Source organism: Nyctibius grandis, chromosome 11 (assembly GCF_013368605.1).
Source record: "Nyctibius grandis isolate bNycGra1 chromosome 11, bNycGra1.pri, whole genome shotgun sequence".
Lineage (NCBI taxonomy): Eukaryota > Metazoa > Chordata > Aves > Nyctibiiformes > Nyctibiidae > Nyctibius > Nyctibius grandis.
Window position 1 is genome coordinate 6,078,153 of NC_090668.1, and position 27,822 is coordinate 6,105,974.

General features: G+C 54.2%; 2 protein-coding genes across 2 annotated transcripts; both read left to right on the top strand.

Moving 5' to 3' along the window:
• The first annotated feature begins 4,442 nt into the window (after window positions 1-4,442).
• On the top strand, window positions 4,443-16,112 carry CD276 (CD276 molecule). Its single transcript, XM_068410615.1, has 8 exons — window positions 4,443-4,495; window positions 6,542-6,685; window positions 8,037-8,387; window positions 8,784-9,080; window positions 10,227-10,367; window positions 11,558-11,599; window positions 12,015-12,053; window positions 14,255-16,112. The coding sequence occupies exons 2-8, from the start codon at window positions 6,637-6,639 to the stop codon at window positions 14,275-14,277; spliced, it is 942 nt and encodes a 313-aa protein (XP_068266716.1). The 5' UTR covers window positions 4,443-4,495; window positions 6,542-6,636; the 3' UTR covers window positions 14,278-16,112.
• Window positions 16,113-20,793: 4,681 nt separating this feature from the next.
• LOC137668923 (zona pellucida sperm-binding protein 3-like) lies at window positions 20,794-23,994 on the top strand. The gene is made up of 9 exons (XM_068410736.1): window positions 20,794-21,201; window positions 21,958-22,076; window positions 22,158-22,261; window positions 22,479-22,656; window positions 22,732-22,852; window positions 22,959-23,050; window positions 23,122-23,267; window positions 23,529-23,648; window positions 23,864-23,994. The coding sequence occupies exons 1-9, from the start codon at window positions 20,794-20,796 to the stop codon at window positions 23,992-23,994; spliced, it is 1,419 nt and encodes a 472-aa protein (XP_068266837.1).
• The last annotated feature ends 3,828 nt before the right edge of the window (window positions 23,995-27,822 follow it).

Sequence of the window (27,822 nt, forward strand, 5' to 3'; positions counted from 1 at the left end):
GTGTTGGCAGGACTCTCCTGACGTGGGCTTTTGTAAGCATTTTCCTGGAGGTGCAGACCCCCATGTTGTGGGGTAACCCTGTGCTCACCCTCCCTCGTTACCCCTTGCAGACCCCTCAGGGTAATTTCACAACAGTTTGGCCAAAACTAAGTAAAGGTTATTGCAGTGCTGGCCTCTTCCTCGCTCCCCAGTGCGTGCTCCCACCCCTTCCCTTGCACTGGGCATCCCTGATGTGAATTTGGGGTGATAATCCCACTAAATTGCCAAGTTTTCAAATAAAAGTGGCTCCTGTTCCGCAAGATTGGTTCATCTGCAGTTGTGGGAGCACCAGCACTGGCAACCCAGACCTCTAGCACCTTTGGCTATTGCCATCTGGGTCCCATCTGGAGTTTAGGACAGATAAAGCCCCCCTGAATTTAGGGGGGAACCGTTTGAAGTAGCTGGTCTGAACTTGAAGGACAAACCAAGGCTCAAAGTCCCCATTTTGAGCATCTCCTGGTGGTGGGGACCGGCTTGGGAAGGAGAGGGGAAAGGGTTGGTGCATACGTGGGTGCCACCCAGGTGCAGGATCAGGGCTTGGCCAGATGTGCACCCACATCTGGGAGCTCATCCCAGTTTTGCTAGTGTACCACTGGGGTGGTTCTGCATCTGGACTCCATTGCTGGGCTCTCTGCTTATGAATGACCCTTGTGTGCTGCAGAAACACTGAGCTCCCTCCAAAGCAGCCTCCTGCCATGTGATCAGACCTAAACCATCTGCGCTTGGCCGGTGGTGAGTGACTCACCATCCCCAGCCCCGACCCTGCGTCTCGGGACGGCCACATCCAAAGCGTTTCAGCTCTGTTTCTCCTGAGTGAGCAGGATTGAGGTTATCCACACGCAGCCTCATCAAAAAAAGGCTCAGGAGCCCCAGGTTAGTGTCATGGTGCGTGGCTGCTCCTGGGACTGACTTAATACTCTGCCTCTCAGCTCAAAGCAGCCTCAAAACCTCATTCTTGCTCCTCCACATCCTTTGCTTTGTACCGTGATGTTCCTTGCACTCGTTTGAGGCTGCAGCGAGAGGAGCCAGAGGCATCTTCCGTATGTCCAAGGATCCTGCAGCCACTCACCCATAGAGATAACGCAGTTCCCACCACGTGGATCTGGCTGGTGTTTGGTTCCAGAGCGCTCAGAGATGGATGATCTGGGCAGCTCTTGGGGTATGGAAATCTGCACATAGCCAAGGTGGGATTTACCTTCTGCTTCCCTGCCTTGTACCGACTAGATTAGGAAGATGATGTGTGCCAGATGCCCTGCGATGGAAGGAAATACAGGAGATCCTCCTGGGCATTGCATATTGGATTTCTACATTGTTAGCAGCAGGGAACTGCTGTTGTGCAGTGTTTCTGTTGATGGGAAGGAGAAGCAGCCATGCAAAGCCTCCCTGGGATGCACAGAGCTGACCTGCACGCTGCGGACACCTTGGCAGCAGGCTCTGGATTTGCCCTGGCGCCTCCATCCATCCTCTCCGGCTATCCCTCCTCTCCTTGATCAAATTCTGGCTGAGCAGGAAATTAAACTTGCAAATTGCAGCCCTTTTCTTTGCCTTTCTGTAGATCTTTTTTGTCAGCTTCATTATTATGCGCATTTCTTATGCACATACCTTGAGTACTGCAGGGTTTGAGGAAGGAAAATTAGCCAAAAATAATCATTTGGGATGGAGAACAATCTACTATTTAAATTCCTCCCCAGAAGCCCTTTCATTGTTAATTACGAGCAGGCTTGCAAGCAGCATGGGTTTTAATTTTTAGCTGGTTTTTGATGTTGAAAAAATCTGCCTTTGTTTCCAAGCTCCTTAGTTTTTACTTGTTTGTTTGTGTGTGTTTGTATTTAACACTAAGAAAGCTCCCGGTGCTCAGACGCTCACTTTGTAGCTTCAAAGACTAAGGGGAGCAGAGTTGCGCTTGCAGTTAAGGTATCAAAGCCAGGAGGCTGCTTTTATCATGCGAACTGTTGGGAGAAGGGACAAAGTGATGAAGTTGTGATGGTGTGAAGCTCTGCCCTGGGCAGTTTGTGTCTTTTTTGGGGAGTCTTTGTGAAATCCTTGGGCTCTACCTGCATTTTTTTGGGGGGTTGCTGAGTTTGGATGCTGAAGATGCCAATGGACCTGTTGCTGATGAGGTTGGGAGAAGGAATCTGCTCATGCAGGTCCCTGCAACCCACTCCCTGCTGTAGCATTGGGGGCTGATGGTTGGATCTTCATCAGCCCCCAAAAAAGGATGGGGACAATGTGCCAACAGGGTTGACGTGGCTCACGGCTGGTCTGCAGGAGCTCCTCAGCCGGAGCCAGCATGAGCCGGGATCACGCAGCCGCTCTGCACATCCAGCGCTACCCACGCCAGGCTGGGCACGGAAAGAGAAATCCTCCTGATTTGCAGGAGCACATCTGCGAATCGAGCACAGAGCTCCCAATTTAGTTACAGGCTTTTGAAGTCTATTGGCTTCATCCTTTCTCGTTCTTGCTGCTGTCACCCACGGTGCCTGGGTCAAGATGTGCAGCCTTATTACCAGCTCTGCTGCAAAATCCTTCCTTGCCTGCAAGGGGGAAGAAAAAAAAAAAAATCAAATGGTTTTAAATATAACATGTTTCGGGTTATTTTTATTTGCCTTTTAATTTTAAGCTCTCCAGGTTTGGTTGTTCCATCTGTCCTCTGTAATCAAAAGGGTGAGGAGCTTCCTTTTGCTCCAGAGCAATGAAAGACCCAAACCTCCCACGCGGGCACCTGGCTGTGGGGCACGAACTGCGGCCGCAGGAGCCTTGGGGACACGGTGAGAGCTGCTGGTGTCTCCAGACCCCCTCTGAAAACCAGGTTAAAAACAAGAAACCACTTCCTTTGGGGAAACATCTGTTGTACATGGATGTGCTGCTGAAAAATTGCTCTTGCAAAGAGCCCGGCTCTCTCCCAGTGACCTGCTCTTCCTCCTCCTCTTCCTCCTTTCCTGCTGTGCTCCCTTCTGCAGTCCCGATGCATCCCCCTGTGCGTGTCTGGGTGCTCTCCTGCCCAAGGCTGTGTGAAAGGAAACATTGTGTGCGGGAGCGTGGGAGGAAGCTCAGCACTGCGGCCCTGCCCCAGCCAAAAGCAGGGTTGTGGGAGCGATGGTGGCAAACCCCAGAGCCTGGCCAGGCTGCACCCCCAGAAAAACTCCAAAAGGTGGTGAGATGGAGTTTTCCATGGAAACTGTGGTCCCTTTGTGTGGTTGATGTAGGAGGAAGGCTGCCCTGATGCCTCCAGCATCTGAGGTCTTGCTCTTCTAGATGGGGGACCCTAATGGGTGTCCCCTTCCAGCACAGTGGCACACAACTATTTGGGGGTTGCCCCTCTAGTCCCCAACAGTGTCTTCCACTGAGCACAGCATGGGGTTGGTGGTGCCTCTGGGCTGCTGGTGTGGGTAAATCGTTAGCCAGGTTTTTCCTGGGGAAGCGGCCTGTGTCTGCAGGGGAAACTCCAGCTGCCCTTTTTTTCTCCCCAGAGATGGCTCAGCCCTCCTGTCTCACCACAGCCTGGCTCCATGCACCCCAGCCCCCCAACTTTGAGGGCTCCAAAGCCCCACCTCTGCACACCCCAAGGCCCCCAGGTATGAGTGCTCCAATCCCCTGGCTCCATGCACCCAGCTTTGAGGTCCACAAAATCCCTGTCTCTGTGCACCTCAGTGCCCTGGGTCAGTGTGTACCCCAGCTCCATGCACCTCCATGCCCAGGCTGTGTGTACCCCGATCTCCTGGCTCCATATGCTCTAGTCCCCCAGCTCTGTGCACCCCAATGCTCGGGACCACTGTGTTCCCCAGTCCCCTGGCTCCATGAACACCAGTTCCCCCAGACTCAGTGTGTACCCCAATCCCCTGGCTTGGTGCTCCCCAACCCCTGATTCTGTGCACCCCAGTCCCCTGTCTCCGTGCTCCCCAATCCCTCGGCCCCATGCATCCCAATCCCCTGTCTTGGTGCTTCCCCAACTCCTCAGCTCTGTGTACCCCAATCCCCCAGGTCTCTGCACCCCAATCCCCCTGGCTTTATGCACCCCAATCCTCTGTCTTGGTGCTCCTCAACCCGACTCTGTGCACCCCAATCCCTTGGCCCCATGCTCCCCAACTCCCCAGCCCCATGCACCCCACTCCCCTGGTTCTGTGCACCCCAATCCTTCGGCCCCATGTAACCCAATGCCCCAGCTCTGTGCACCCCGATGCCCCCGGCTCGGTGCACCCCGGCTCGGGGCACCCCAGCCCCGTCCACCCCGATGCCCCCGGCTCGGTGCACCCCGGCCCCGTACACCCCAATCTCCACGCCCCCCGCACCCGCGCCAGACCCCGAGGCCAGCCCCGCCGCGGCCCCTCCTCCTCCCCCCCCCGCCGCCGCCGCTGCCGGGACCCCGGCAGGAAGCGGCCGCGCCCAATCAGCGCCGGGGCCGCCCCCCCCGCACCGGCGGAGCGCGCGCTCCCGCCCGCCTCGCGCCGCCGGCCCGGTAAGTGCCCGCGCGGGGGCGGCGCTGGGGACGTGGCGGGGCCCGGGGGGTGCCAGCGGGGGCTCGGGGGCTCTCGGGGGGTGCCAGCCCGGGGAGCGAGGGGGGGGCCCGGCGGGAGGAGCCGCCGCCGTTCCCCGTCCCGCGGGAGCGGGGCTCGGGAAGGCGGGCGTTGTTCCGGGAGGGCGGAATGAATGAGGTTCCCTCCACCCTGGGCTGCGTGGAGCGATGGGTGCTGCGGGGGGGCTCGGGGAGCACCGGGGGGTGTTGGGGGTCGCCTCCTCTTGCTGCTGGGGGGGCTTTAGGGGGGCAGGCGGTGCCCCCCCGTTTCCCGTGCGGGGAAGGCGGCGCCCCCCGGTCCGTATAAATCCATCCCGTTTCAAACCTCATCTCTAATATATGGAGTTAAAACCGAGCCCACGCGTGCGGGCCAAAGACCCGAGCTCCGAGGGGAAGGGGTTGTCCCGCTTTCTCTCGGGATAACCCAGCCCTTCCTTTCTCCCACCCCATTTTTTCACACCCCCCCCCCCCACTTCCCCGCAGGGTCTTGCAAGCGGGGAGCTGCGCACCCAGAACTTAAGCCGGGACTAAAAATAATCTAGAGCAAAACCGAGCTCTTCGCTGGCACAAACCCCGAGTAGGAGAGGAGCAAAGCTCAGCCCAGGCACCCCCAAAAGCTGGGACCAAGCCGGACGGGTGGGTGAGGACTTCTCCTTGGAGCAGCAGATGTTTTCTTTACACCTTCACCCATCTCAGGGTGATAATTTGGCAGCTGAGTTTTGGAGCGGTATTAAAAAAAGCAGCGTTTTGGCTGCGTGAGAGTAAATATTAAACGGGGAATGGGTGACGTGTGGTCAGAGGGTTTAATTATTCCTTGGGTTTCTGGAGGGTTCAGCCCTCCTGGCTCGCCGTGCGCGGGGATGTCCCTCTTCCAAGCGACATCTTCATGGGGTTCGTTATATCGCGACTTGTGATGGAAGCTCAGGTCTGGGGTTCACACCGCAGGGATGGGGAAACTGAGTCACGGAAGGCGAGAGACCCACCGAGAGACTCCTGACTGCAGAAGGACGGTTGGGGACACGGGTGTCCCATATCTGTGACAGCACCGAGATGGTCTGTCAGGACTCGTAGGGCACGAAACCTAGAAAATAAGATTTATTTTCGCATCACCAGGAAAAGGAAGGAGCTCCGAGGCCGAGCGTGAGGGAGATGAGTCACGGTGGTTTCCCTTGCCCGGGCAGCTGAGCGATGCCCCGTCCCCCTCTCCCACCGCGGCTCCCTCCCTTCCCGGCTGCCTGGGGTTTGGCACGGCGCTGGCTCTGGGCTCCTCCGCGTGGGAAAAGGCGAGAGACGGGGATATGGGTTAAGAAAAAAAGCTGGATAATTTGTTTTCCCAAAAGGAACCTCGTGCTCGGGAGGGAAGGTGAGGAAATGCTCCCCTGGAGCTCTTGGTGCCTCAGTTTCCCTCGTGGGAGCTGAGCAGAGATTCGGGGCTGCCATTTCCCCGATTAAAGGGGGTTTGAGGAGGAAGGTGCTGTCGGTTGAAGTTGTTCCTGCTGCACCCAAGGAAACTGGTGCCGTGACACCGATTTATTGTAAAGTGATTTATTGTAAATACGGCTGTTGTGGCGAAAACCCGCCGGTGCTCAAGGCTCCGGGGGGAGCAGGAGGGCTCTGGGATGTGCTGGGCCACGGCAGCGGTGATGCTGGCTGCGAGCTCTGGAGCTCATCTGTGCTGTGAGGGAGGAACCCGGGTCACGAGGGGCCCGGCAAGCTCTTGGCACGGCCGGGGAGGGCCGCTTGGGGAGCGAGCCGCGGTAGCCAGCAGTGCCGGGCAGCTTGCCCTCGCCTCTCCTCGCATCCAGCTCTGAGATAACTCTGGTTTTATTCCTCGTTTTTTGGGGCAAACTCGTGCCGGAGACTTTCCTACTGCGAGCAGGGATGAACTGGGAGAGGACGGCTGGCGCGGATCCCCTTCTCCTCCCCTCTCCTGCTCTCTGACCCTCGTCCCCAGCACCATCTCATTTTTCTTCTGCTATTTTTCTGCAGCTCAGCGTGCTTGTCACGAGAAGAGTCCCTGTGAGAAGGACACCCAGGGCTGTGCTCGCTTCTCCTCTCTTACCCACGCTTTGTTCGCCCCGAGGATGCTCTGCCCGCTGCTCGCCGTGGGAGCGCTGGCGCTCAGCCTGGCAGGTGAGCGGGGACGGGGAGGGTTTGGGGTTGGTTTGCGTGTCACCACCATGTCCCAAATGCCACGCTCATCCCGACAAAGCTGCCTTTGAGCTGTGGCTCCTGGTGGCAGCACCCACAAGGTGTTTCTCCTGGGTTTGTGGTCCTCCAGCTGCTCAGGACGTACCCTGTGGGTGTGATGGCTTCTGGGGCACGTGGGCCACCCTCGTAGGAGGGGACACCACCTCCCATGTGCTACAGCTGGATGGCAAAGCTGTGGGAGGACTAAATCCTAGAATCAGAATAATTTTGGTTGGAAAGGACCTTTAAGATCATCGAGTCCAACTGTTAACCCATCACTGCCAAGGCAACCACTAACCCATGTCCCTCAGCACCGCATCTACACGGCTTTTAAATCCCTCCAGGGATGGTGACTCCACCACTGCCCTGGGCAGCCTGTTCTAGTGCTTGACAACCCTTTGGGGGAAGGTTTCCTGAAGGTTTCTGACTTAGCTGGGTCTGTCCCCACATGCTGCAGCTCCTGGATCCCCAGGCTGCAGCACCTCAACCTGGGAAAGACGTCAGGATTGAATCCTTTTGGGATACTCAGCAGCCAGCAGCCGTTCCGGCCAGGCTGGGGTGACGTTCCCAAAACCCGCTGACATTTATTATTAGCCGGAGGGAGACGTGACGCTCTTGAGCCTGCCAAGAGCCAGGCAGGCTGCCCAAGCACTCTTCTGCCCGTCTGCAGCCCCTGGCAGGTCTTCTCCACCCAAAATCCTTCCCACACCTCCTCATCCTCCCTGCTCGTTGCTGTGTTCTGCAACGGTGTTGAGGTCGGAATATAAAGCAAATCCTTGATCCAAGGCGAGATTTTTTTCCCCTTTTCCTCCCTGTTTTGGGGTTGGGAGGAATTGGTGATGGCAGTGGCAGGGTTGGCATTGTGCCGTGGGGACGTGGTGGCACTGGGACATGGTTGGCTTCGTGCTGGAGCGCTGGTGCCATCTAGAGCCTGCCAGCCTGGCCACGGCGCTGCCCGGAGCTGGGTGCTCCTGGGGACATGGGACTATGTCTCTGACATCGTCACCCATCGACCTCCTCTCCCCCTGGGGAGAAACTGGGCTGCGTGTCCCAGGGGGTGCAGGTTTGGGTGCCCATGGCTGCAGGTGCTGGATGTGGGGCTGTGTCCCTGCTGGCAGGGTGGGCTTGGCTGGGGGTCAGTGGTGGGAAGGGTCCTGAGATGCCACCTGCCCACAGGTCCCTCCCATGGGCATCTCTGGATTTGCTTAGATGTTACCCAGATGGAGAATTAAGGAGGTGCATCTGCAGGGTCTCATCACCACGTGCTTTTGCCCTCACCACCCTCTTCCTGCAGGTGCCATGGAGATCCAGGTCCCCGATGAGCCCGTGGTGGCTCTTTTTGGCCAAGATGCCACCCTGCGCTGCTCCTTCTCCCCCGAGGCCAACTTTAGCCTTGATGACCTGAGCCTCATCTGGCAGCTGACGGACACCAAGCGCTTGGTCCACAGCTTCTCTGGTGGCCGGGACCAGCTGGCAGACCAGGGCGGAGGCTATGCCAACCGTACGGCCCTCTTCTATGACCAGCTGGCCCAGGGCAACGTCTCGCTGCTCCTCCGGCGTGTGGAGATCTCGGATGAGGGCAGCTTCACCTGCTTCGTCCGGGTCCGGAACTACAGCAGTGCAGCTGTGACGTTGCAAGTGGCAGGTGAGAGATGGAGAGTTGGGGTGTCCTTGCACATTCCCCCCAAAGAGAAGGGTTCTCCATCATGCTTTGGTCCTTTGTGGAGCCTCTTTCTCTCTCTACCTTTGCCATGGTCTCCCCAAGAATTTGTCTCTCTGTTAGAGACAAACCAGCTGCATCTCCCGAAAATATTGCTGGTGGGGGGTGCAGTCCCTTCCCTGCCACGATGGAGAGGCTCTCAGTTGAGAGGCCACCTGGAAGCATGGCTATAGATGAACCAAAGCTGAGGAGGCTTCAGCTGGTTGGTCTTATCAGCTGGAAGAGTCTGTCCTGGGGCTTGCCCGACCTCACTGGGTTACTCCAGATCCTGATCCTTTGGTCTTCTCCATCGCCTCATGCCAACTGTCCTCTCCTTTGCAGCTCCCTACTCAAAGCCCAATGTGAACCTGGAGCCCAACAAGGACTTAAAACCAGGAGATCTGGCAGCTGTGACTTGCCACGCTTCCCGCGGCTACCCTGAAGCCAGCGTCCTCTGGCAGGACAGCCAGGGCAGCAACATCACGGAAAACATCACCACGTCCCAGGTGGCCAACGAGGAAGGTCTCTTTGATGTGCACAGTGTCCTCCAGGTGCTGGTGGAGCCCAGCAGCAGCTACTCCTGCCTTGTGCGAAACCCAGTGCTGCAGCATGAGACCCAAGCCTCCGTCACCATCACAGGTGAGGCAGTGAGGGCCATCCCAGTCTAAACCACCCCAGAAAGCCAGCACAGGGCATGGTGGTTGTCATCTTAGCATGTGGCCATGGGATGCTCTCGATTTGGGGTTCTCCATCCAAGCTGGAACAATCCTGCTTCAGAAGCACAGGCTGGAGGAGTTCATCAAGCATGTTCAGCCTCGCTGCTTTGCTCTGGGCTCCTCCTGCCACCCTCCCGGAGCTCTTTATAACCTCGTGCTTTCCCCTGTAGCTTTAATTAGTGTTTAATTAACCTTGGTATGGCACTTGCTGGGTTGGGGAGGTGGGTCCCTGGTGGAGCATAAACTTTTTGGGTGGATGCACTAAACTCTTGCAGGAAAACTTGGGTGGATGCTGCTGGTTGTGGGCAGAGGGGTGGCTTTTGCATGGGCTCCCGAGCAAAAGGTCCAGCTTGGGGTGATGTCAGTGGAGGGGCAGGGTTTGGGGTCAAACTTTATTTGAAGAAGGAGCAATATTATGGGGAAAAATCATATTCCCAATGCTCCAGGAGCTAGCCCCAAACCCCAGTGGTCCCTGCCAGGCCACCCCGGACCCCGGGGAAGATGTCCCCATCCTTCCCAGCCCCATGGCATGAGATGAGAGGGGAAAGGGAGCGGGTGCAGCATCATCTAATGCTTCTCTGGAGCTTCTTAGCAAGTGAAGGGTCAGTGTGCTGTTTGAATTTATTAATGCAATTATTTAAACATTAATGAAGTATTGTAGGGAGTGACTCAACCCGCTGCTTCCCCAGACGGATCCAGACCTGCTGGGGGAGGCCATAATTAGAGGCACTGATGGCTTTACTTCCAAAGCCACCCCTTGTGCCACCGACTCCCTCCATGGGGACATGCCCCTGCCACTGCGGGGACACAGAATCGCAGAATCAACCAGGCTGGAAGAGCCCTCTGGGATCATCGAGTCCAACCATTGCCCTGATACCACCATGTCAACTAGACCATGGCACTAAGTGCCGTGTCCAGGCTTTTCTTAAACCGCTCCAGAGATGGTGACTCCACCACCTCCCTGGGCAGCCCCTTCCAATGGCTAACGACCCTCTGTGCTGGGCACGTGTCCCCCGGGTCGGGCAGCGATGCTCACCGTGGTGGTATTTCTCTTTCCTCCCCCTGCAAGGCCAACAGCTCGCCTTCCCTGCCGTGGCTCTCTGGGTGACGGTGGGACTCGCCATCTGCGTCGTGGGGCTGCTGGCCGTCCTGGCGTATGTGTGCCATGAGAAAATCCGCCAGAGCAGCGAGGAAGAGGAGGAGAACGCAGGTAATGTGGCAGGTACCCCCCTCCCCAAGAGGGATGGGGTTTGCAGGGGGTGATGGATTGGGGGAGCCAGGGCAAATGTGAACTGGCGCGTGTTCGCCTTGGTGGTGGCATCTCTTAAAGGATAAAGGGATGCTCGGAGCTGCCAGGGTTGGTGCTGGAGGGCCCGTGCCAGCTGTGTGCATCACTCCAGACATCTTGTAAACATACACCTGGTTTTCCTCCCACCCAGCATATCTCCCCTTTCACCTTCCTGCTCCGAGCATCCTCTGCGTGGCTGGTACCCACACCTGGGCACGCACGGAGCATCTCCTCCGAGGAGGTGCCTCTAGCACTTGCCACCGTGGAAATGCCAAGCGCTTTGACACATGGAAATACCATGAGATGTGCTCCATGCTCTTGTTTTCTGCATCCTTCTCCTGTTTGGGTGTTGTTTTTTAGTTACGGGGAGATGTTTGCCACCACCACAATGTCTGGCTGTCGGGTGTCCCCAGCAGTGGGGACCGAGAGGGTTTTTCCCTGGCACAGAATCGTCTGTAGGATACAAATATATATATAAAAATATATATATAATTTTTTTTCCCTCTGCAATAGAGTATTTTCTCCTCGGTCAGGGGATTTGCAGTGCTGTGACGCTCAGCCATGGCCCTGGGCCAACTGACCTCAGTCTTTTAGCGTCAGGACACGGCTCCCAACCCGTGATGTTTTGCACTGATGGCTGCATGCCCTTAGAAATGACCTTTTACTGTGGACATCCAAGAGCCTGGCAGCAGCAGGGAGGCAGGAGCAGCGATTTTTACTGGTCTTTCTCACCAGGAACAGCATCGTGGCAGGTCCTACCCATGGGGTGCAAAGCCCCCATGCTCCCAGACAGGGTGACTGGTGGGTGCTGCGGGAGGGAGAAGGGGATGCTCATCCCTGGGTGCTGATGGGGTGTCCTGGAGGTGTTGGGGGATCCCTGGTCTCCCTGCTGAGGTGCTGGGTGCAGGTGGGTAAAGGTCACCTCCTCCCCGAGCATCACCAGCGCCTGGTCCTGAGCAGAGCTGGGGATCTGTGGTCATTGTGCGTGGCTCCGAGCAGCCGGGGATGGTGCCAATCCAAGGGGCAGCCACCAAACCCCGTTACCCAGCAAAGTGGGGTTCAGGGTGGGCGCTGGGGTGAAGCTTCACCTGCTCCGGTTTGCTTTTTTGCAGGGACGGAGGAGCAGGACGAGGAGGGGGAAGGACCCAAGACAGGTGGGTGCGTGATGCTCGGGTATTATATAGGTGAGTGCGTTGTAGCGTGCGCTCGTGCCGCCGTCCCCTGCGCGGGCGAACCGACCCCCCGTCGCGCTTTGCACCCTCTGTTGGTGCTCAGCACCCCCCGCGCTTGCCTGCTCCTCGACGCAGCACTGGGATAAGCCGCGCTATCTTTTAATAAAAAAAAAATCACTCCTGGCTCTCTGCCGTCGTCAAAGGGGTTAATTATATGCCCGGTGATGGCGTTGATCTGCTGGCGCAGGAGCTCGGGATGCTGACTCCTTCGCTGCCAGGGAGATTTAGGGGCCGGGGGGGTTGGTTTGGGATGGGAATTTGCGGGTGCGGTTATTGGGGTGCGTTCCCCAAAGTGGGGCTCGGCACATCTCACCACGAGCTGTTCTGCCCCTCGCAGCCCTGCAGCCGCTGAGGAAGAGCGCGGAGAGCAAAGGCGGTGAGTGCGTCTGGGGGGGGCGGGTCTGTCTCAGCACGTGGGAAGGGATGCTCTAGAGCGTCTGTGGCACATCCATCGTCCACCCTTGGGGTTGGGGTTGCGTTTTTTCCTGTTTTTTTTCTGTTTTTTTTTCTGGGTTTTTTTCCATTTTGTTTTTAATTTTTCCCCGTTTTCCCCCCGTTTTCCCCCCGTTTTCCCCCCGTTTTCCCCCCGTTTTCCCCCCGTTTTCCCCCCGTTTTCCCCCCTTTTTTCCTTTTTCCTTTTCCCTTTTTCCCCTTTTTCCCCTTTTTCCCTTTTTCCCTTTTTCCCTTTTTCCCTTTTTCCCTTTTTCCCTTTTTCCCTTTTTCCCTTTTTCCCTTTTTTCCCTTTTTTCCCTTTTTTCCCTTTTTTTCCCTTTTTTTCCCTTTTTTTCCCTTTTTTTCCCTTTTTTTCCCTTTTTTTCCCTTTTTTTCCCTTTTTTTCCCTTTTTTTCCCTTTTTTTCCCTTTTTTCCCTTTTTTTCCCTTTTTTTCCTTTTTTCCTTTTTTTTCCTTTTTTTTCCTTTTTTTTCCTTTTTTTTCCTTTTTTTCCTTTTTTTCCCTTTTTCCCTTTTTCCCTTTTTCCCTTTTTCCCTTTTTCCCTTTTTCCCTTTTTCCCTTTTTCCCCCCTTTCTTCCCCCCTTTCTTCCCCCCTTTCTTCCCCCCTTTCTTCCCCCCTTTCTTCCCCCCTTTCTCCCCCCCCTTTCTCCCCCCCCTTTCTCCCCCCCCTTTCTCCCCCCCCTTTCTCCCCCCCCTTTCTCCCCCCCCTTTCTCCCCCCCCTTTCTCCCCCCCCTTTCTCCCCCCCCCATTTTTCAATCCCATTTTCCCAGATCACTTATTTCCCAGCACCCTTTTCCACTCCCATTTGGGCTGCACTTGCTCTGCCCGCCACTCCTATCTCCCAGCGGCGATGGAGTGATGTGGCCGATGGCTTTGACGTGGTGTTTCTCCTCCTATCCTTCCTTTTCCCGGTCCCAAGGTGCCCAAGAAAAGCCTCCTGCCACCAACCCGGGTCATTGCAAGGAATTTGGGTCTTTTTTTTCTGAGTGTTGCCATCGGTTTGCTAAGAGGAACTGATGGGGTTGCTCCTCACCCTGCAGAAGGGGAGGCATGAGCTGCCTCCTTCCCCGTGCAGAATTCCCCAGCAGCAGCCTGGTGCTGAATTTCTGATGGAAATTCATGAAAATTGAGAGTCCCACCTCCTATTTCTACCCTTCAGCATCTCCCAACCTCCTGGCTCGGTGCTGCCAACAAGCCCATCATCACCCATCCTGGCGATGGGCTCCAGCGCTTCCCGTGCTCCCGCTCCTCCCCGACTCATCCTCATCCCAAGATCTCAATCTTTTAATTTATTTCCTTTCTTATTAAACACAGCGGCTTGGCCTCCCCCACTGGTGAATCGCTGCTGATTTAACCCTCCCTTCCTCTTCTTAACAGCCCCATTTTTTCTCTAATGCCATTTCCCCCCCACCCCGATGGGTTTATAAAAGCCTTTTCTCCCTTCGCCTTCCCACCTTTAGCAAAGCACCAACTGACTCTTTTTTCCTCTTTTTTCTCCTTTTTTTCCTCCTCTTTTTTCTCCTCTTTTTTCTCCTCTTTTTTCTCCTCTTTTTTCTCCTCTTTTTTCTCCTCTTTTTTCTCCTCTTTTTTCTCCTCTTTTTTTCTCCTCTTTTTTCTCCTCTTTTTTCTCCTCTTTTTTCTCCTCATATTTCTCCTCTTTTTTATACTATTTTTTCTCCTCTTTTTTATCCTCTTTTTTCTCCTCTTTTTTTCTCCTCTTTTTTTCTCCCCTCACAAGCTGCCACAGCCCGTGCTCTGCTTCCCAGCCCCTTGGCTTTTCCCCACATCCTTAACTCCACACGTGAGACATCCCTCACTTGTTCCTCAACCACTTTTTCGGCAGAAACGAAGCTTAAATAATAACATCTCCCAGGGTTTGCTGGCTGCAGGGGGGTTTCTAGCCAGGGGGATGGCTGGAGGGATCAAAACACACCTTCATGGGCCTGGTTGGATTTGCCTGAGGCTGGCAACAGCCCTGGGAGGGGGGATCCCACTTTTCCAGGGCAAGGAGAGCCCAGAGCTGCTGGTGACCAGATTAACTCATTCATTTGGACCTGTGAATTATTATTCTTTTTTAAGGTCTTTGGCAATTTTTATTTAATCTTTTTTTTTCTTTCTCCACAGATAATGAGCAAGAAATTGATTGATGGTAACTGAGACACCTCCAAGCAGCGCCCTGTGCCCTGGACTGGCTGAGATGTCCCCAGTGGGGACGAGCTCCGGGTCCCCTGGGGAGGGCACAGACCTGCTGCCACCCCTCATCCCGGTCCTGTCACCCTCCTCCTTCCTTGGCCACGTCTTCGGGGCGCCCTGGGGCTGGAGAGAGGCTGCGTCTCTATCCCCTGCGAGCCCCGAAGACCGGTGCATCCTTCTTGGGGGCGGTGTGCCATGGGGTGGAGGCTCCTCCTCATCCATCTGTCCGTCCCCACGGGGGGCTGAGAGCAGCTGGGGTTGACCATTCCCCCCCTCTGTGCCTGCTCCTGCATGGCCACAGGTGCCTTCCAGGGCAAATTTCGGTGCCCTTGCCCAGCCCAGAGGCCTCGAGAAGGGTGATGGGCTCAGCAAGGTCCCTAGGAGCGACCGATGGAGCCTCGGAGGCTCCGGGAAGATGGATGGGACCTGTGGGACCCCCAGGCAGGGGAGGACAGAGTTGGTGCTCTCTGCCCTGATGGCTTCACCGCTCTGGGGACGATTATTTTTTCACGTTGTACCACTGTGGGTCTCACTGGACTTTTATTTTTGCCTTAAATGCAAAATCCCATCGGGGCGGTTATCCCCTGCCTCGAATTAATTCGGGGGGTTTTTTGAGGGGGGGGTGAAAGGCAGGGCTTGGAGGGGACCTGCTGGGCAGGTGAAGCCCCCCCTGTCCTCCCCGTGGTGACAAAGCCGAGGGGGCTTGAACTTGGCCAGCATGCGGGGTCGAGCCTTTGTGTTTCCTGTAGGATTGGGGGTCTTTGCCCCCGTGCGTGTCCTGGGGGTCCTCCCTCCGCTGCTGGGTACCTGCAGGGTGCATGGGGACACCCAAGCTGCTGGGGTGAACAGGGTGGCTCCGGTGCGGGGGGATGTCCCCGCTGTGCCCCTCGATGGCTCTTCTGCTGTTTTTTTCAGCGTTATTTAAAATCCAGAATCTGAAGGGGATTTTTGTGCCTTGACAAGTAAATTCGGGGGTGGTTTTGGACAGTGTGTTCCAGGCTCGGCGTGGTCTCGGGGATGCAGCTTTGGCCATAATTAGTTGAAATATTGAAGAGCAAAATCCCAAAGGGACATCGTCACCCGTCTGAGATCGCTCCGCAATTCGGGCTGGTTCATCCCATCGATGGGCTGTGAGCGGTGTCTGACGGGGAAGGGACCTTCCTAAATCACCCGTGGAGGATTATTTTTAGCTGTCCTTCCCCGGGCATGAAGCCAGGCTCTACATTTCAGTAGAAAAATATTTCTAAAACCAAGACAAGGGGAAAACGTGCTGGTATGAAACTCGGATTAAGGAGGGGATGGATGGTGATTTCATTTAGGGGCTTTGATCTATGGCCTCAATTAAGTGCTGGTGCAGTTTTTAACGAGGTGCTGGGACGTACCATTAATATTATTTAATACCCAGATGCTGGGCTGGGGGAATGAAGCCATTAACCACCCCCAGCTCCTTGGTGGGCAGCGGGATGAATTGTCCCCACGTCCAGGATATCTTTAAATGTCCTGAGGTGGTGCCAGCATCCCTGGGGATGTCTTCTTCTGCTGGGAGTTTTCTGGGGCATTTCTTTGGGCAGATTGGAGGGTTTTTTTGGCAAAATTCAGCCTGGGCCATGCAGGGAAGGGAGATCTTGAGGGTGGTGAGGGAGAAAATGATAATTAAGCTGTGGCAGCCCAGGGAAAATACTGCTTAGGTGGCTCAGGCTGATGAGCCATCCCAAACTGTGAACTCGGCTTGGGGCTGAGCCGCTCACCGCTGTCCCCGGGAGGATGTGCTGTGCTTTGACATGGGATAAAGCACCCCAGGAGGAGCTTAGTTGTCCCCTTTGTCCCCAGGTACCATCCTGCTTTTGGGGCTGTCAAGGTGATGGGTCTCTTTGGAGGAGGAAACCATCCTCTTCCAAGGCTGGGTGGCCGTGATGCCGCAGCTCTGCGGGGTTTTTTTTCCATTCCCTAAAAGCCCCGACATCCTTCTCCACCCGCTCCTGGATAATGGTGAATCCAGCAGCTGGGAAAGTGGGATTTCACAGGGATGCAGAGCGCGAAGGACCCGGCACGGAGAGCTGGCAGGAGCTCAGCTGCCCGAGCTCGCTTGTGTTTGCTTTCATCCCTCCCGGGAGCAGGCGAGGCTGCTGAGTTCATCCAAACACCCTCGATGGGTAAAAAAAAACAACAACAAAAATCACATTTGACAGGTTGTTTCAGAAAGCGCCGGGGCGAGCCTCTTCCGAGCACCGATCGATGGCAGCTTGATTCTCCCCATCAATAATAAATCAAGAGTTTCTGCTTCTCCTATTGACCTAATTACGGAGGGAGGGGAGGATGGAGATGCTGAGCCTTGTTCCTGCCTCCTCCTGAGGACTGCGTGGGCTGGATGATGGAGGATGGGATGGGATGGGATGGGATGATGCCCCTGCAGTGCCAGAGCAGCGTTGCTGCCTGTCCCTGTTGTCCCCTTGTCCTGCCCCAGCTCACGGCTGGTGCCGTGTCTCTGCAGGCAGCCAGGGATGCTCTAAGAGGTGGGTTGGACCCAAGAGCTGCCCAGCACCCATGGGTGCCCCTGCCCTGCTGTGTGGGTCAGTGTTGTTTTCCAGAGATGAAGGATTTGCAAGAAGCATCATTTTCTACGTGGGCTTGTTTCTGTGGGGTGATGTGCCCTGTCAGCAGGATGAGCAGGATCCGGCTCCTACATTATCCCCAAATACCCAGTTCTTGACCTCAAAATTACCAGGCCAGACCCCAATTCAGCTGGAAAGCTCAGAGCAACCTGGCTGAGCTGCTTTTTTTATTTCAAGGCTGTTGCAAACATGATATCTGACTTTCCTGGGGAAAGCAGAGCCCAGAAACAGCCGCGGGGCTGGATCTCCCTGCCGCTCAGCTGATGAAGGCGAGGAGCAAAGCCCCGAGGCGGGGGCTGTGAGCCTGGGGGGAGCTCGTGATAGGGAGATGGAATTTAAAAAAGCACTTGCTACCTCTGTTTGTAGCTTTTCCTGGGAAGCAACATCCAAAAAAGATATAAATCAATCTAAAAATCCAAGATTTGTCACGGACGACCAGTTTTTATTTCATTTCCCTTTTGCTTCCTCCCAGTGCAACAACCGGGATGGAGAAACCACCCAGCCCTGTGCCCGCTCTGCTCAGGGGTTTTGCTTTCCATGGGCAAGTTGGAGCCAACGCAAAGCACTGACATGCTCAAAAGCTCCTTTTTTTTGGTCAAAAAAAGGCCTTGAAAAACTCTCCACTTGTGCCATCGATCCTGGTCCCCAAATCCTTTCGGTGGGGCATGAAGAGCGACGTGGAGTTCCCAAGGGAACCGTGTGGAGTTGGCACTTTCAGAGCCGGTTTCTCCCTCCCAGGACCCATTTTTTGGTTATTCCCTGTGGCCGGAATGCGTCTCGTCCCACTAAGTCAGAGTTAACGGGGGGGTGGAGAGACATTTTAATTACAGATTTGGCTATTCTACGTGATTTATCCCAGGTAACTCGAGCAATTTATCCATCAGCAGTTAGAAGGGATCTGAAGCAGAAAGAAAGCGCAGGGATTATTTATCGCGGTGACTCAGAAGTCGTTTAAGAAAGGTTTGAAACGAAATGGTGATGTTGCTTAAAAAACCCCTACCTGGCATTAAGAAGTTGTCTCCAGGCAGGAAAATTAATGAGCGATGTAATTTCCAAACTCCAATTCCCCTCTTTCCCCGCGTTAGCCGAGCGGGGTCCGTTCCTCTTTGGGATGCGCAGCCGAAGCGTGGCGTGGGAACGAGGGGATTGGGGTGACGTTTTGATGTCATTTCATGATCTGGTGGCGTTTCGATGTCATTTTACCATCATTACTCACGGTGGGTGAGACAAACCCCTCAGCAATGGTTTTTCAAGCGGGATCTGAGCCGGTTCGCTGCAGGCTTGGTAATAGCATCGTTTTCTCGGGACGGCGAAGAAAGGTTGGCGTTGCTTAATGAGCCTTAGAGAAGCATGTGGTGTCTCAGGTAAGGAGACGTTGCTTAAACATTGCCAGAAAAATATTAAATTCCCCTATTAATACTGTATTTAACGCCCCAGTGAAGAAGCACCCCGGCAAATAAACGATTGCCTTTGGACCAGCTGGAGAAGAAGTGCTGACAGCACAGTTCTTTTCCACACCCGACAGAGAAATGATTTTTCTCATCTCAGGTGGTGAAGTTGTGTCTAAAAATGAACAATTCAGGAGGAGACACATCCCAAAGGGAGGATGTGATGTTGCTTCCTACAGCATGGATCAAAGGCTTCCACTGTGGGACTCGTCCTGCTCAGCCAAAGGCTTTCCAAGGAGCATGGATGGGGCGGACGCAACCGTTGGCCTTCCCCTTCTAGCAGGGGCTCAGTAAAGACCCCGAGCTCCTGTTAGCTCAGAGGAGGAGAGACCACTGCGGTAAAAAGGAGATGGCCCCCAACGTCCTTCATTCCCGGAGGAAATCTGTAGTCGGAGGACGTAAAGGGCTGTTCCTTCAGAGCTATTAAATACAGATTACGGTGATGGATGTGGCACGAGCTGCAGCGCACGAGCCGGGAGGTGGTGGATGGGGGTTTATTTTTGCTGCCTATTGATCTCTTTTTGCACCCCAATGAAATAAAAGCTATTCCCCACCCAACAGGTTCAAGCTTTCAAGGCCAGTGAATCTCCCATCCCTGTTTCATCCCAGACACCTGAATTTATTTCCCACCATCCTGCTCCCGGTGCTTTGACCTGCCAACCGTCGGCTGGAGCTATAGCAAGGTGTGAGAAACACACCCTTGAGCAGAGAAACTTTGGGCTGCGTTAACGTGAGACACGGGGCTCGGGCTGTACGTGGCTCCTTGGGTTTCTTCATGAGCTGGATCTCTCCCTTTGGAGCAGGAGCAAAGGTGCAGGCACCCATCCATGTAGACCTGGTTCCCCATAGAGATGGTTTGCAGGAGGTTGGGTGAATCTACCCCTGGACCTTCAGGGCCATGTCTTGCTGCCAGGTAGGGTGATGGGGCTGCACCAGCATCAACTCCCATCCTCCTGGATGCCTTTGGCTGCAGGAGCTCCCCAGGGCAAACCCAGCTCGTGTGTCCCTGCGGGGCAGAAGACACCGACCTAGCACAGGGATGAGCTGGGTTTGGAGATCACCCGCTGCTTGCTGAATTAATAAAGAGGGCTTGAGCTGCCAGAGAGGTTTTTCTTGTTGCATCATTTATTCATCACTCATAAAATTATCAGGGGCAAGGCTGGGACACGGAGATTGCTCCAGAAGAGGATGGCGTGCGTGTGTGTGGTATTATTCATGCTTCAGGGAGACCGCAGCCAATGCCTAACACGTGGGCCAGCAAGGGAAGGAGATCCCACCAGGAATTTGAGTGCTTGCTTTTGGTGGGCACTTTGCTCATCCAGCTCATTGCTGCAGCCTTCCCTAAAAGCAAATGGTGCAGGTCAGCCCACCTCAAACCCATCCCGCAGATCCTAGGCCAGAAGGAAGATGCTTCAGACTGTAAACCCCATTTCCCTGGGCACCCACGTGAAGCACCATTAGAAACACACCAGGAACACAACCTCTCAGGCTAAAAAACCCTCCAGCCGCACCGCTGGAGAGTGGGTACGTGCAGGGCATCACCCCCATGTCGAGGGGACCCCGCTCACCAGGCTCTGCCACCATGGCAAGCAGCTTCGAGTGACCCCCAACCTCTTCATCCCGCTCGGTGGTGTAGAGCCATTAGTCATCGTACTGTATACACGAGCAGCTGTGCCAATTAGCGTAATTAACACACGAGGGCCGATTAATCTCTTGATTCTGCCTGCCATTCGCTTATCAGCTGCTGTTATGGGAAGATCTGCTTTTGTACCTCTGCTTTCTATGCAAATAAGCCGGTTATGATGCCTTCATTACTCGATGTACAATTACCCAGCGCAGATACCCATGAAATGGAGCACGGACAGATTGCCAACGCACACGGGCCAGAGCCCAGGTGGATTTTGCGGTTAAAGTCCTCTCCATTTCTGAACGTGCCACCTCGAGTGGTGCTCCAGGACCTGGGTTTTGGGGAATGGCTGATGGTGATGATGTGGGGGAGAACAGGGGAGGAATGCTTGTGGGAGCCTGACCGAGTCCTTGCCGTGTAGGTGGCCAAAATTGACTCCATCTCATATAGCGAGAAGGACACGGGCACAGGTACAAGGGTTTGTGGCCAGTTGGCCACCGAGGTGGCAGCAGCTGATGCCACCCTAAACAGGCAAGACAGAGGGACATAGGACAAACTGCTCCAGGGCAATTCCCAGGTGCAGGTCCAGGGTAATCACCCTCCATGCCCAGAGAAGGAGGGATGGTCCCAGCTGGGTCCCGTTGTCCTGAGCTGCTCTTTGGTGGGTGGGGGCTGTGTTTGCAGCTCCCAGGTGTGCCCTGTCTGGGTTGGGCTGCTGGGATTGCTGGTATAAAAGGCTCTTGAGCAGCATCTCCTCCATGAGCTGGTTTTTCTGGGGTCGGAATGGGGTCTGGAAGCAGCCTGGGTGTTGCTCTGTTATGCTGGGTGCTGGCTGAAGCAGCATCTTACAGCCCCTGGGGTTTCCCTCACAGGAACTCAGGGGTCTTGAGGGTCCGGGGGGACTCTGCTTGGAGCCGGCCCCGTGTGCCTTCCTTCTCCCAGCCCTCTCCCTGGGCGTGGGTGGATGTTTCCCAGCTCCAGGCTGCTGCCCCGCTGCACCCCGTGACTGTGCAGTGCCAGGAGGCGCAGGTGGTGGTCACGGTGCACAGGGACCTCTTTGGCACGGGGCGTCTGGTCAGGGCTGTGGACTTGACTCTGGGCTCGGCCGCTTGCCTGCCTCTGGCCCAGAGTGCTGCTGAGACCGTGGTGACCTTCGTGGCTGGGCTGCATGAGTGTGGCAGCACCTTGCAGGTGAGGTGGGACACCAGGGTGAGGGGCTGCATGGGTAATGGACCTTCTCTGGGCTTTGACCAGCACTGGGTGGGTGTAATGTGCTGTCATGCTGCCTAATTTATTTTGGCGAAGGTCTTGGTCCTAGAAATGACCTGGTAAAGGTGATGCTGGGGGTTGGGGTGAGGAGGGGCTCATCTGGTTGCAGCAGCTCTCCAGACAGAGGTGGTATGACCATAGCAGAGCTGGTTTTTGAAGTATAAGCACCATCCTCATGCCCTAGGTGAGGTGCACATTCAAGAGCAAGCAAGGCTTGTAGTGGTTTTATGACTCAGATGCAACTGGATGCATGAGTATATGGGAGAACTGGGCATAGCTTGAAGCTGCAGTGACTGTCGCTGGGGAATTAGGGGCTTACTGGGAGCTTGCTGACCTCCTCACTAGGAGAGGAGAAGGGCTGCTTGGAGCTGGTGTGCCTAAGTTAACCTGGGGACAGGTTTGCAGACCTACCTGATGAGGATACTTGCTGGAGTGCCAAAGTCCTTGAGGCTGACCTCCTGCAGGGCTGGCACCCTTGCTCTCCTGTGTTGGCATGCCAATACAAAGCTTGGTGGCATCCTATATGTACTGGATTGGGAATGTGGAGGCCAGCCTGTGCCTCTGCAGCTGATGGACCTGTGTGTCCTAGCAGTCAGTGCTGGATGCCTGATGGTGCTGAGCTTCGAGTTGACTAGTTTGTTTTACTGACTTATCAGCTCTCCCAAATGTCCCTTCCAGATGACCCCAGACTCCTTGATCTACAAAACAAGTTTGTCCTACAAACCTACTCCTTCTGGCAACCCAGTCATCATAAGGACCAATGCAGCTGTGGTTCCTATTGAGTGTCACTATCCCAGGTGAGCAAAGAGGGGTTGTGTCTCTCCTTCTACGGACCTGAGGCAGTGATAGCATCTTTAACGCACGTATCCTCCATTTAGGAAGAGCAACGTGAGCAGCAACGCCATCCGGCCCACGTGGGCTCCCTTCCACTCCACCCTGTCGGCAGGGGAGAGGCTGATGTTCTCCCTGCGCCTCATGAATGGTGGGTGCAGACCTGGCAGCGCTGTTTCCCTCAGGTCCCTTGCTCCTGCCAGCTCTTGGCCACATGCTGAGAGCCCAAACAGGGCTACAATCTGGGATAAAATAAAATCTTGCAGAAGTAACACATGGGGTTGCTGCTCAGTTAAGAGGTCCCATGTGCAAGGGAGGGCAATGTGCTTGTCTCCAAACTGACTGGTAACCTTGAACCTACCTTCCAGATGACTGGAGCACTGAGAGACTCTCCAATGGCTTCCAGCTGGGGGAAAGCCTGCACCTCCAGGCTGATGTTGCTTCTGGGGACCATGTACCTCTAAGACTCTTTGTGGATGACTGTGTTGCTACTCTGAGTCCAGACAGGAACTCCTCTCCCCGATATGCCTTGATTGACCTCAGTGGGTAAGTGGTGCGTTGCTCACTGGGTGGTATTGCTGTAGCTGGCTGGGATGTCCCTGACTTCTGAACCTTGTCCAGGTGCTTGGTGGATGGGAGATCAGATGACACCACTTCAGCCTTCATCTCTCCAAGGCCGAGGCAGGAAACACTGCAGTTTGTGGTTGATGCGTTCAAGTTTGCAGGAGATGACAGAAACTTGGTGAGATGTGGTGCCCACCCCTCCTCCTCCAGTGTGTTCAGAAGCTGTGCTGTTCTGGATGAACAAGTTTAATTAACCTTGGATGTTGGTTTAATTTCCCTTCCAGATCTACATCACCTGCCACCTGAAGGTCTCCCCAGCTGACCAAGCCCCAAATCCATTGAATAAGGCTTGTTTCTTTAACAAAGCCAGCAGCCTGTGAGTAGCTGGTGCACATAGGGAAGGGGTGCCAGCCTGTGGAAAAGGGCTTACAGGTAATTCTGTTTCAGTTGGGCACCTGTGGAGGGTACTGGAGACATCTGCAGCTGCTGTGAGACTGGCAACTGTCCGTTGTATGGAGGATACTCCCGGAGAATTAACCCTCTGGCCAGATGGTCAGGGAGGCGCTTGAAGAGAGATGTCCCTTCCAAGCAAGGTAGGGCTCTGTGTGTCCAAAATGTGCCCCCAAGGCAGGGTGACCCTCCAGGTTTGGATGGCCAAGGTGCTTGGAAGATCTTTAGGAAATGCATCTTATCTTAAGCACAAACCCAGCTCTTCTGTGATGTCCTTGGTCATTTTAACTGTGTCTGTGTCCTTGGAAACCTGCTCTTGCAGGGTGTACCTTCCTGTAAGCCCTGAAACCCAGACTAAGCAGCAGACCTCCCCTGGGAACTCATTCATGTCCATCTCTTCTTAGATGGGTCCTCAAGGGCTGCAGAGGCTGAAGTCTTAGTTGGACCACTACTAATCCTTGATCCAGCTCAGGGATTACGGAGTTCTTCAGGAGCTCTTGCACCAGCAGGGAAGACCCTACGTGGTATGTGTGTTTTCTGTGACTGTGCCTTCAAGTCTCAATTGAAGGTGACTCCAGGTTGATGTAGTCGTGAATCCCCCATGATTTCACACCTGGATGGAGTATAACCACCAAAGGACAGTGTAGGGAGCTTCCTCCCAAAGCTGCCTGCAAGTTCATCCACTGAGAGATGGTGAAAAGCCATTAAAGGTGTAGTAAGTGGCTCTTGTCTCTTCCAGGTGCTGCTGAAGGACTTCCTGTGCTGGTCCAAGTTGCCCTGCTCATGGCAGCCACTGTGCTGAGCTTAACTGCTCTTGGACTGTTTCTTATGTGCAGAAAACGTAGCTGCCCTCCTGGAGTGTCGTTGTAACTCCACAACCTGAATAAAGAGAAATGTTTCTGTCCTCCCCTTGTGTCCTCAATGGGGAGGAGGGACAGCAGTCAACCTTTGCTCTGGTCTGCTCCAATGGGATGGGAGTCAGGGCTGTGCTCATCCACCATTTTCCGGGTAAGCCATCGTGTGGGGTGGCTACAAGCTCTTGGGAAGCCACCAATGAACCAGTGGTGGGACCAAAGATGTGGAGAGCTGTTGCCACCTGAAAGCATCTCCCAGACTGCAGCACTGGAAGATGGAAGGATGACTTCCCAAGTGTCCAGTGCTGCTGTTGAGACTCCCTGCATGTTGTATGCTTGGCACGCAACGCTGTGCCTGACAGCAAGGAATCCTAAATGCTGACTGCAAACAAGGTACGGCTCCTATTTTCAGGCAAATGAGGGAAGAATTGATGCTGCTAACAAATGCTAAATGGATTTCTGCCTCTAGAAGTCCTGTTTACTCCTCCTTAGCAGAGGTGATACTGGAGGACGTGATAACAGCTCTGTCTTGGGCTTGTTGGTGTCAGTTATTGCAGCCTGGGTGAGGAGGCACTAGCTCTTGAAGGACACAGCAGCAGCTCTAACTCTGGGATTTTTGTGGGTGTTGGGGCTGAGTGTGGCTTCTGCTGCTGGGAGAACTGGGAAAAACTTGGTGTTGGAGATGGGCAAGGGCTGAAGATGGGTGTTGCTTCTAGTAGCTACAGCCTCGGCTGTAGGGAGAGCAGGGAGCAATGGCTGCATGGGGAGGTGGAACTGGTGACTTTGTAGTTAAGAGAAAGGGGATGAATAGGGAAAGCTGGTCCACCCACTCTAAATGGATTGTGTTTTTAAGTCTAAAGGCAGTAGGTCTACTTAGATCATCATCACCTTGCAGCAGCCTTGGGGACTCTGTCCCTGCTGTCTGGAGGAGCTGTGCTGTAGGGCACAGGAGTCCTCATCGCACTTAAATTGAGTCAATATGCCCAAGACAGGCCTTAAAGCTGTGTTAAATGGCTCTCCTTGCTCTATGGCTTTCCATCCTACATAGACTAGGCTTATCCTGACCTCGTGGCTTAGACTGCTGAAGGCTTGAGGTGTCTTCTGCCTGGTGGAATTCAAGCTGGCTATGAACTCTTGGTGTCAATTCCTAATGTGGTGAGTCTAACACCAGTTGCACTTCTCAGGAGCTTGAGTAACGCAAATATCTCTCCAAGGTAGTTTGTTTACCCTGGGCTGTGTGCCACTTGCAGCCCTGCACTGCAGGGGACACCCTGGGAGCAGTGGTCACCTGCAGGCCAACCTGGAGGCTGCAGGATTTCCTTATCCCATGGCCAGAGGTCCATGTGCTTTGAGGTGCTACCTGATATAAAGATCATATACACTGCATCAGGTGAATGAATTGATTTGTTTCACACAGTGCAGGACCATGTGCTGCTGGGTGAGCACAGCGGTGGGGTCCTTGAAGCATGAATGTACCTTGGTTGGTGCTGGTGACTCTTGTGTGCTTTGCAGGGAGAATCCCCAAAGCCTGTTGACTCCCCTCCATCCTTCTGGTCTGAATGACCTTATGCCTCATGTTCTTGCCTTCTGTATCATGGGAGAAGTCAAAGAACTGATGCTTGCAACAGCCTTTTCTGAGCTGAGGAGACTGCTCTTGGCCCTGGATAGAGTCAAAAAGGGGCAAAGCAGCCAGGCTGACTCAGACCTGGGGCTGCTGCCATTGCTCTCACATGTTTGGCCCTCTGCTTTTGCTTTTTAGTGCCTTCTGAAAACTGCTGTTTAAAGGCATTAGCTAAATTTGGCAGCTGAAGGCTGGAAACAGCCCTTCTGCCCTGAAGCTCTCAGGCTGCAAGCTAGTGATGCTGATTCTCCTTACAACATACTCCAACAAAGCCTGAGCACAGCTACAGCTCTGCAAATGAACCTTCCCTAATGCTGAGAAATCAGCTTGGCACTGGTGCTCCGTGGGCTGTGGAGCAGGAACCCCTTCCCCAGGCAAGCTTGGCTTGAAGGCCCAGAGATGATGTACTTAGGGTAAATGTTTCCTGCTTCTGTTTTCAATGAATTAAGCAGCTGAGCTGAAATAATCAGGTGGAAAAAGGAGGCAGCCATGTCAGCTTTTTTTTTTTTGGCTGAAATCTTCCCTGATCAGGCTGTCAGCCTTCATGTTTAATGCACAAGCTGCTGCCTGAAGGAGCTACAGAAGATTAAAAACCCTTTTTTTCTTAATTTTTACCTTGACGGGCTGACATACACTGTGAGGCTGAGCTGAGTGTGTGGCCAAGCTGTGATGCTAAACTTCCAGAATGTTGTTGATGGTTCTCCCAAGGGCAGGGAGACCTAGCCCTGTACCCTGGCTGGGAGCTGGAGGTTGTCCTTGCAGGCAGTCCCACATGCATGGTCCTCAACCATCTGTCTTGAGGCTTCTCCCTCATCTATAAAGCCACTTTCTTCCCACTCTCCAAAGAAATCTGCAACCTGCTGCTCTTGTCCCTGTTGTCCTATGCCACAGAAGCTTGAGACTGTGCTCCTCTGGGTGTCACATCTCTTCTGCAAGCTCTTCCAGCAGTGAAAGCCCAGTCCCATGCTGGGCAGGTGCTGCCAGCACCACCTCCCTTCCAAGACCCATGAGGAGTTGAATAAACAAGCCAAGCTTTGTGGTTATTTGTTCTTAATTCAAGACTGTGGACTTGTGACCTCCTCTGGTGCAGGATCTAAGGAGATAACCATTGGCACAAGACCTCTCCTCTCCCCTCTAAGGGCTTCAGCATCCAGGCTAGGAAATGGGGAGGAAATCTGGATGAGTTTTGGGCTCCAAGCCCTGTTGGATCCGATCCTATCAGCACTAATCACTCAGCCTGTGCTTGGATCCTCTTTTGAAGCCCATCTTCAGCAGGCAAGACTTGTGCTGGGTGCTGTTGTGCTCTGGGCTGTCCTCTCCTCCTGCCAAACCCCCTTCCCAGCTACTGCTGTTTATAGCACTGTTGGCTTTCCCCATGGTAGCCAGCACATCTGTGGGTTTTAGTATTGTAATTTAATAGTTATTAATTCCTTAAATTATTAATCCCAAACCAATCTTTTTCCCTATTTGCCAGGAAAAAACTTGATAGGAGGGCTGAGGAGGAGAAGGGCTTGGTGGAGCTCTAAGAAATCCAGCCCTGAGCTAAGGCTCCCAAAGCTGGGATTGTTGTAGGTGGATTAAGGAGCTGGGGAGGCAAAGGTGTCTCATGGAGGATGGTGGAGTGTTTATCTGAATAGGGGACTAGGTAGGACTTAAGAGCATCCAGTGGCTAAGAGTTGGGCAGTGCAAGGTGCTGTGCTTCTGTCCCCAAAGGCACTGAGACCTCTTGCTGGAGCTGAGGTAGGTGACACTGTTGGTCCTGTTTTCCTGTCTGATTTAACACAGCCCTGTGCTGTTGCCTGATGGATGAAGAGAGAAGGTGCATGGTGTGTGCTGGTGGTGATGCCCAACTCACCTGTGAGCCCCATCAACCTCAGTCCCATAACTGCTGCTTCTGGACTTCATCAGCATTAATTTCCCTTGCACATATGAACATCTGAGTAAAGACTTAATTAGAAAGCTGTAAGATGCCAGCAGAACAATTGATTTGTGGGAATTAATAATGTGAGCAAGGATGCGTCGTGGTTATTCGCGTGTGTCTCCAGCTTGCTGTAAGTGCCCTGTTATATGGAGATGTTGGGGGTAGGCTGTAAGTAGCCTTCAAGGCAATTAATTAAAAGAAAAATAACTTACCATGCAGGAGTACTTCTGACAGGAATTTCAGGGTAAAAGCGAGCTGCTTGGTATGTTCATTTGCAGACTTGCACTGTCGTGTGGAAGTGG

Excerpts from the sequence above, each read along its gene's own strand:
- CD276 (XM_068410615.1), top strand. The coding sequence starts at position 6,637 with ATGCTCTGCCCGCTGCTCGCCGTGGGAGCGCTGGCGCTCAGCCTGGCA. Across the intron at positions 8,388-8,783 it reads TGTGACGTTGCAAGTGGCAG|CTCCCTACTCAAAGCCCAAT; the intron begins GTGAGAGATGGA and ends TCTCCTTTGCAG. Across the intron at positions 9,081-10,226 it reads AGCCTCCGTCACCATCACAG|GCCAACAGCTCGCCTTCCCT; the intron begins GTGAGGCAGTGA and ends TCCCCCTGCAAG.
- LOC137668923 (XM_068410736.1), top strand. The coding sequence starts at position 20,794 with ATGGGGTCTGGAAGCAGCCTGGGTGTTGCTCTGTTATGCTGGGTGCTG. Across the intron at positions 21,202-21,957 it reads AGTGTGGCAGCACCTTGCAG|ATGACCCCAGACTCCTTGAT; the intron begins GTGAGGTGGGAC and ends TGTCCCTTCCAG. Across the intron at positions 22,262-22,478 it reads CTCCCTGCGCCTCATGAATG|ATGACTGGAGCACTGAGAGA; the intron begins GTGGGTGCAGAC and ends CCTACCTTCCAG.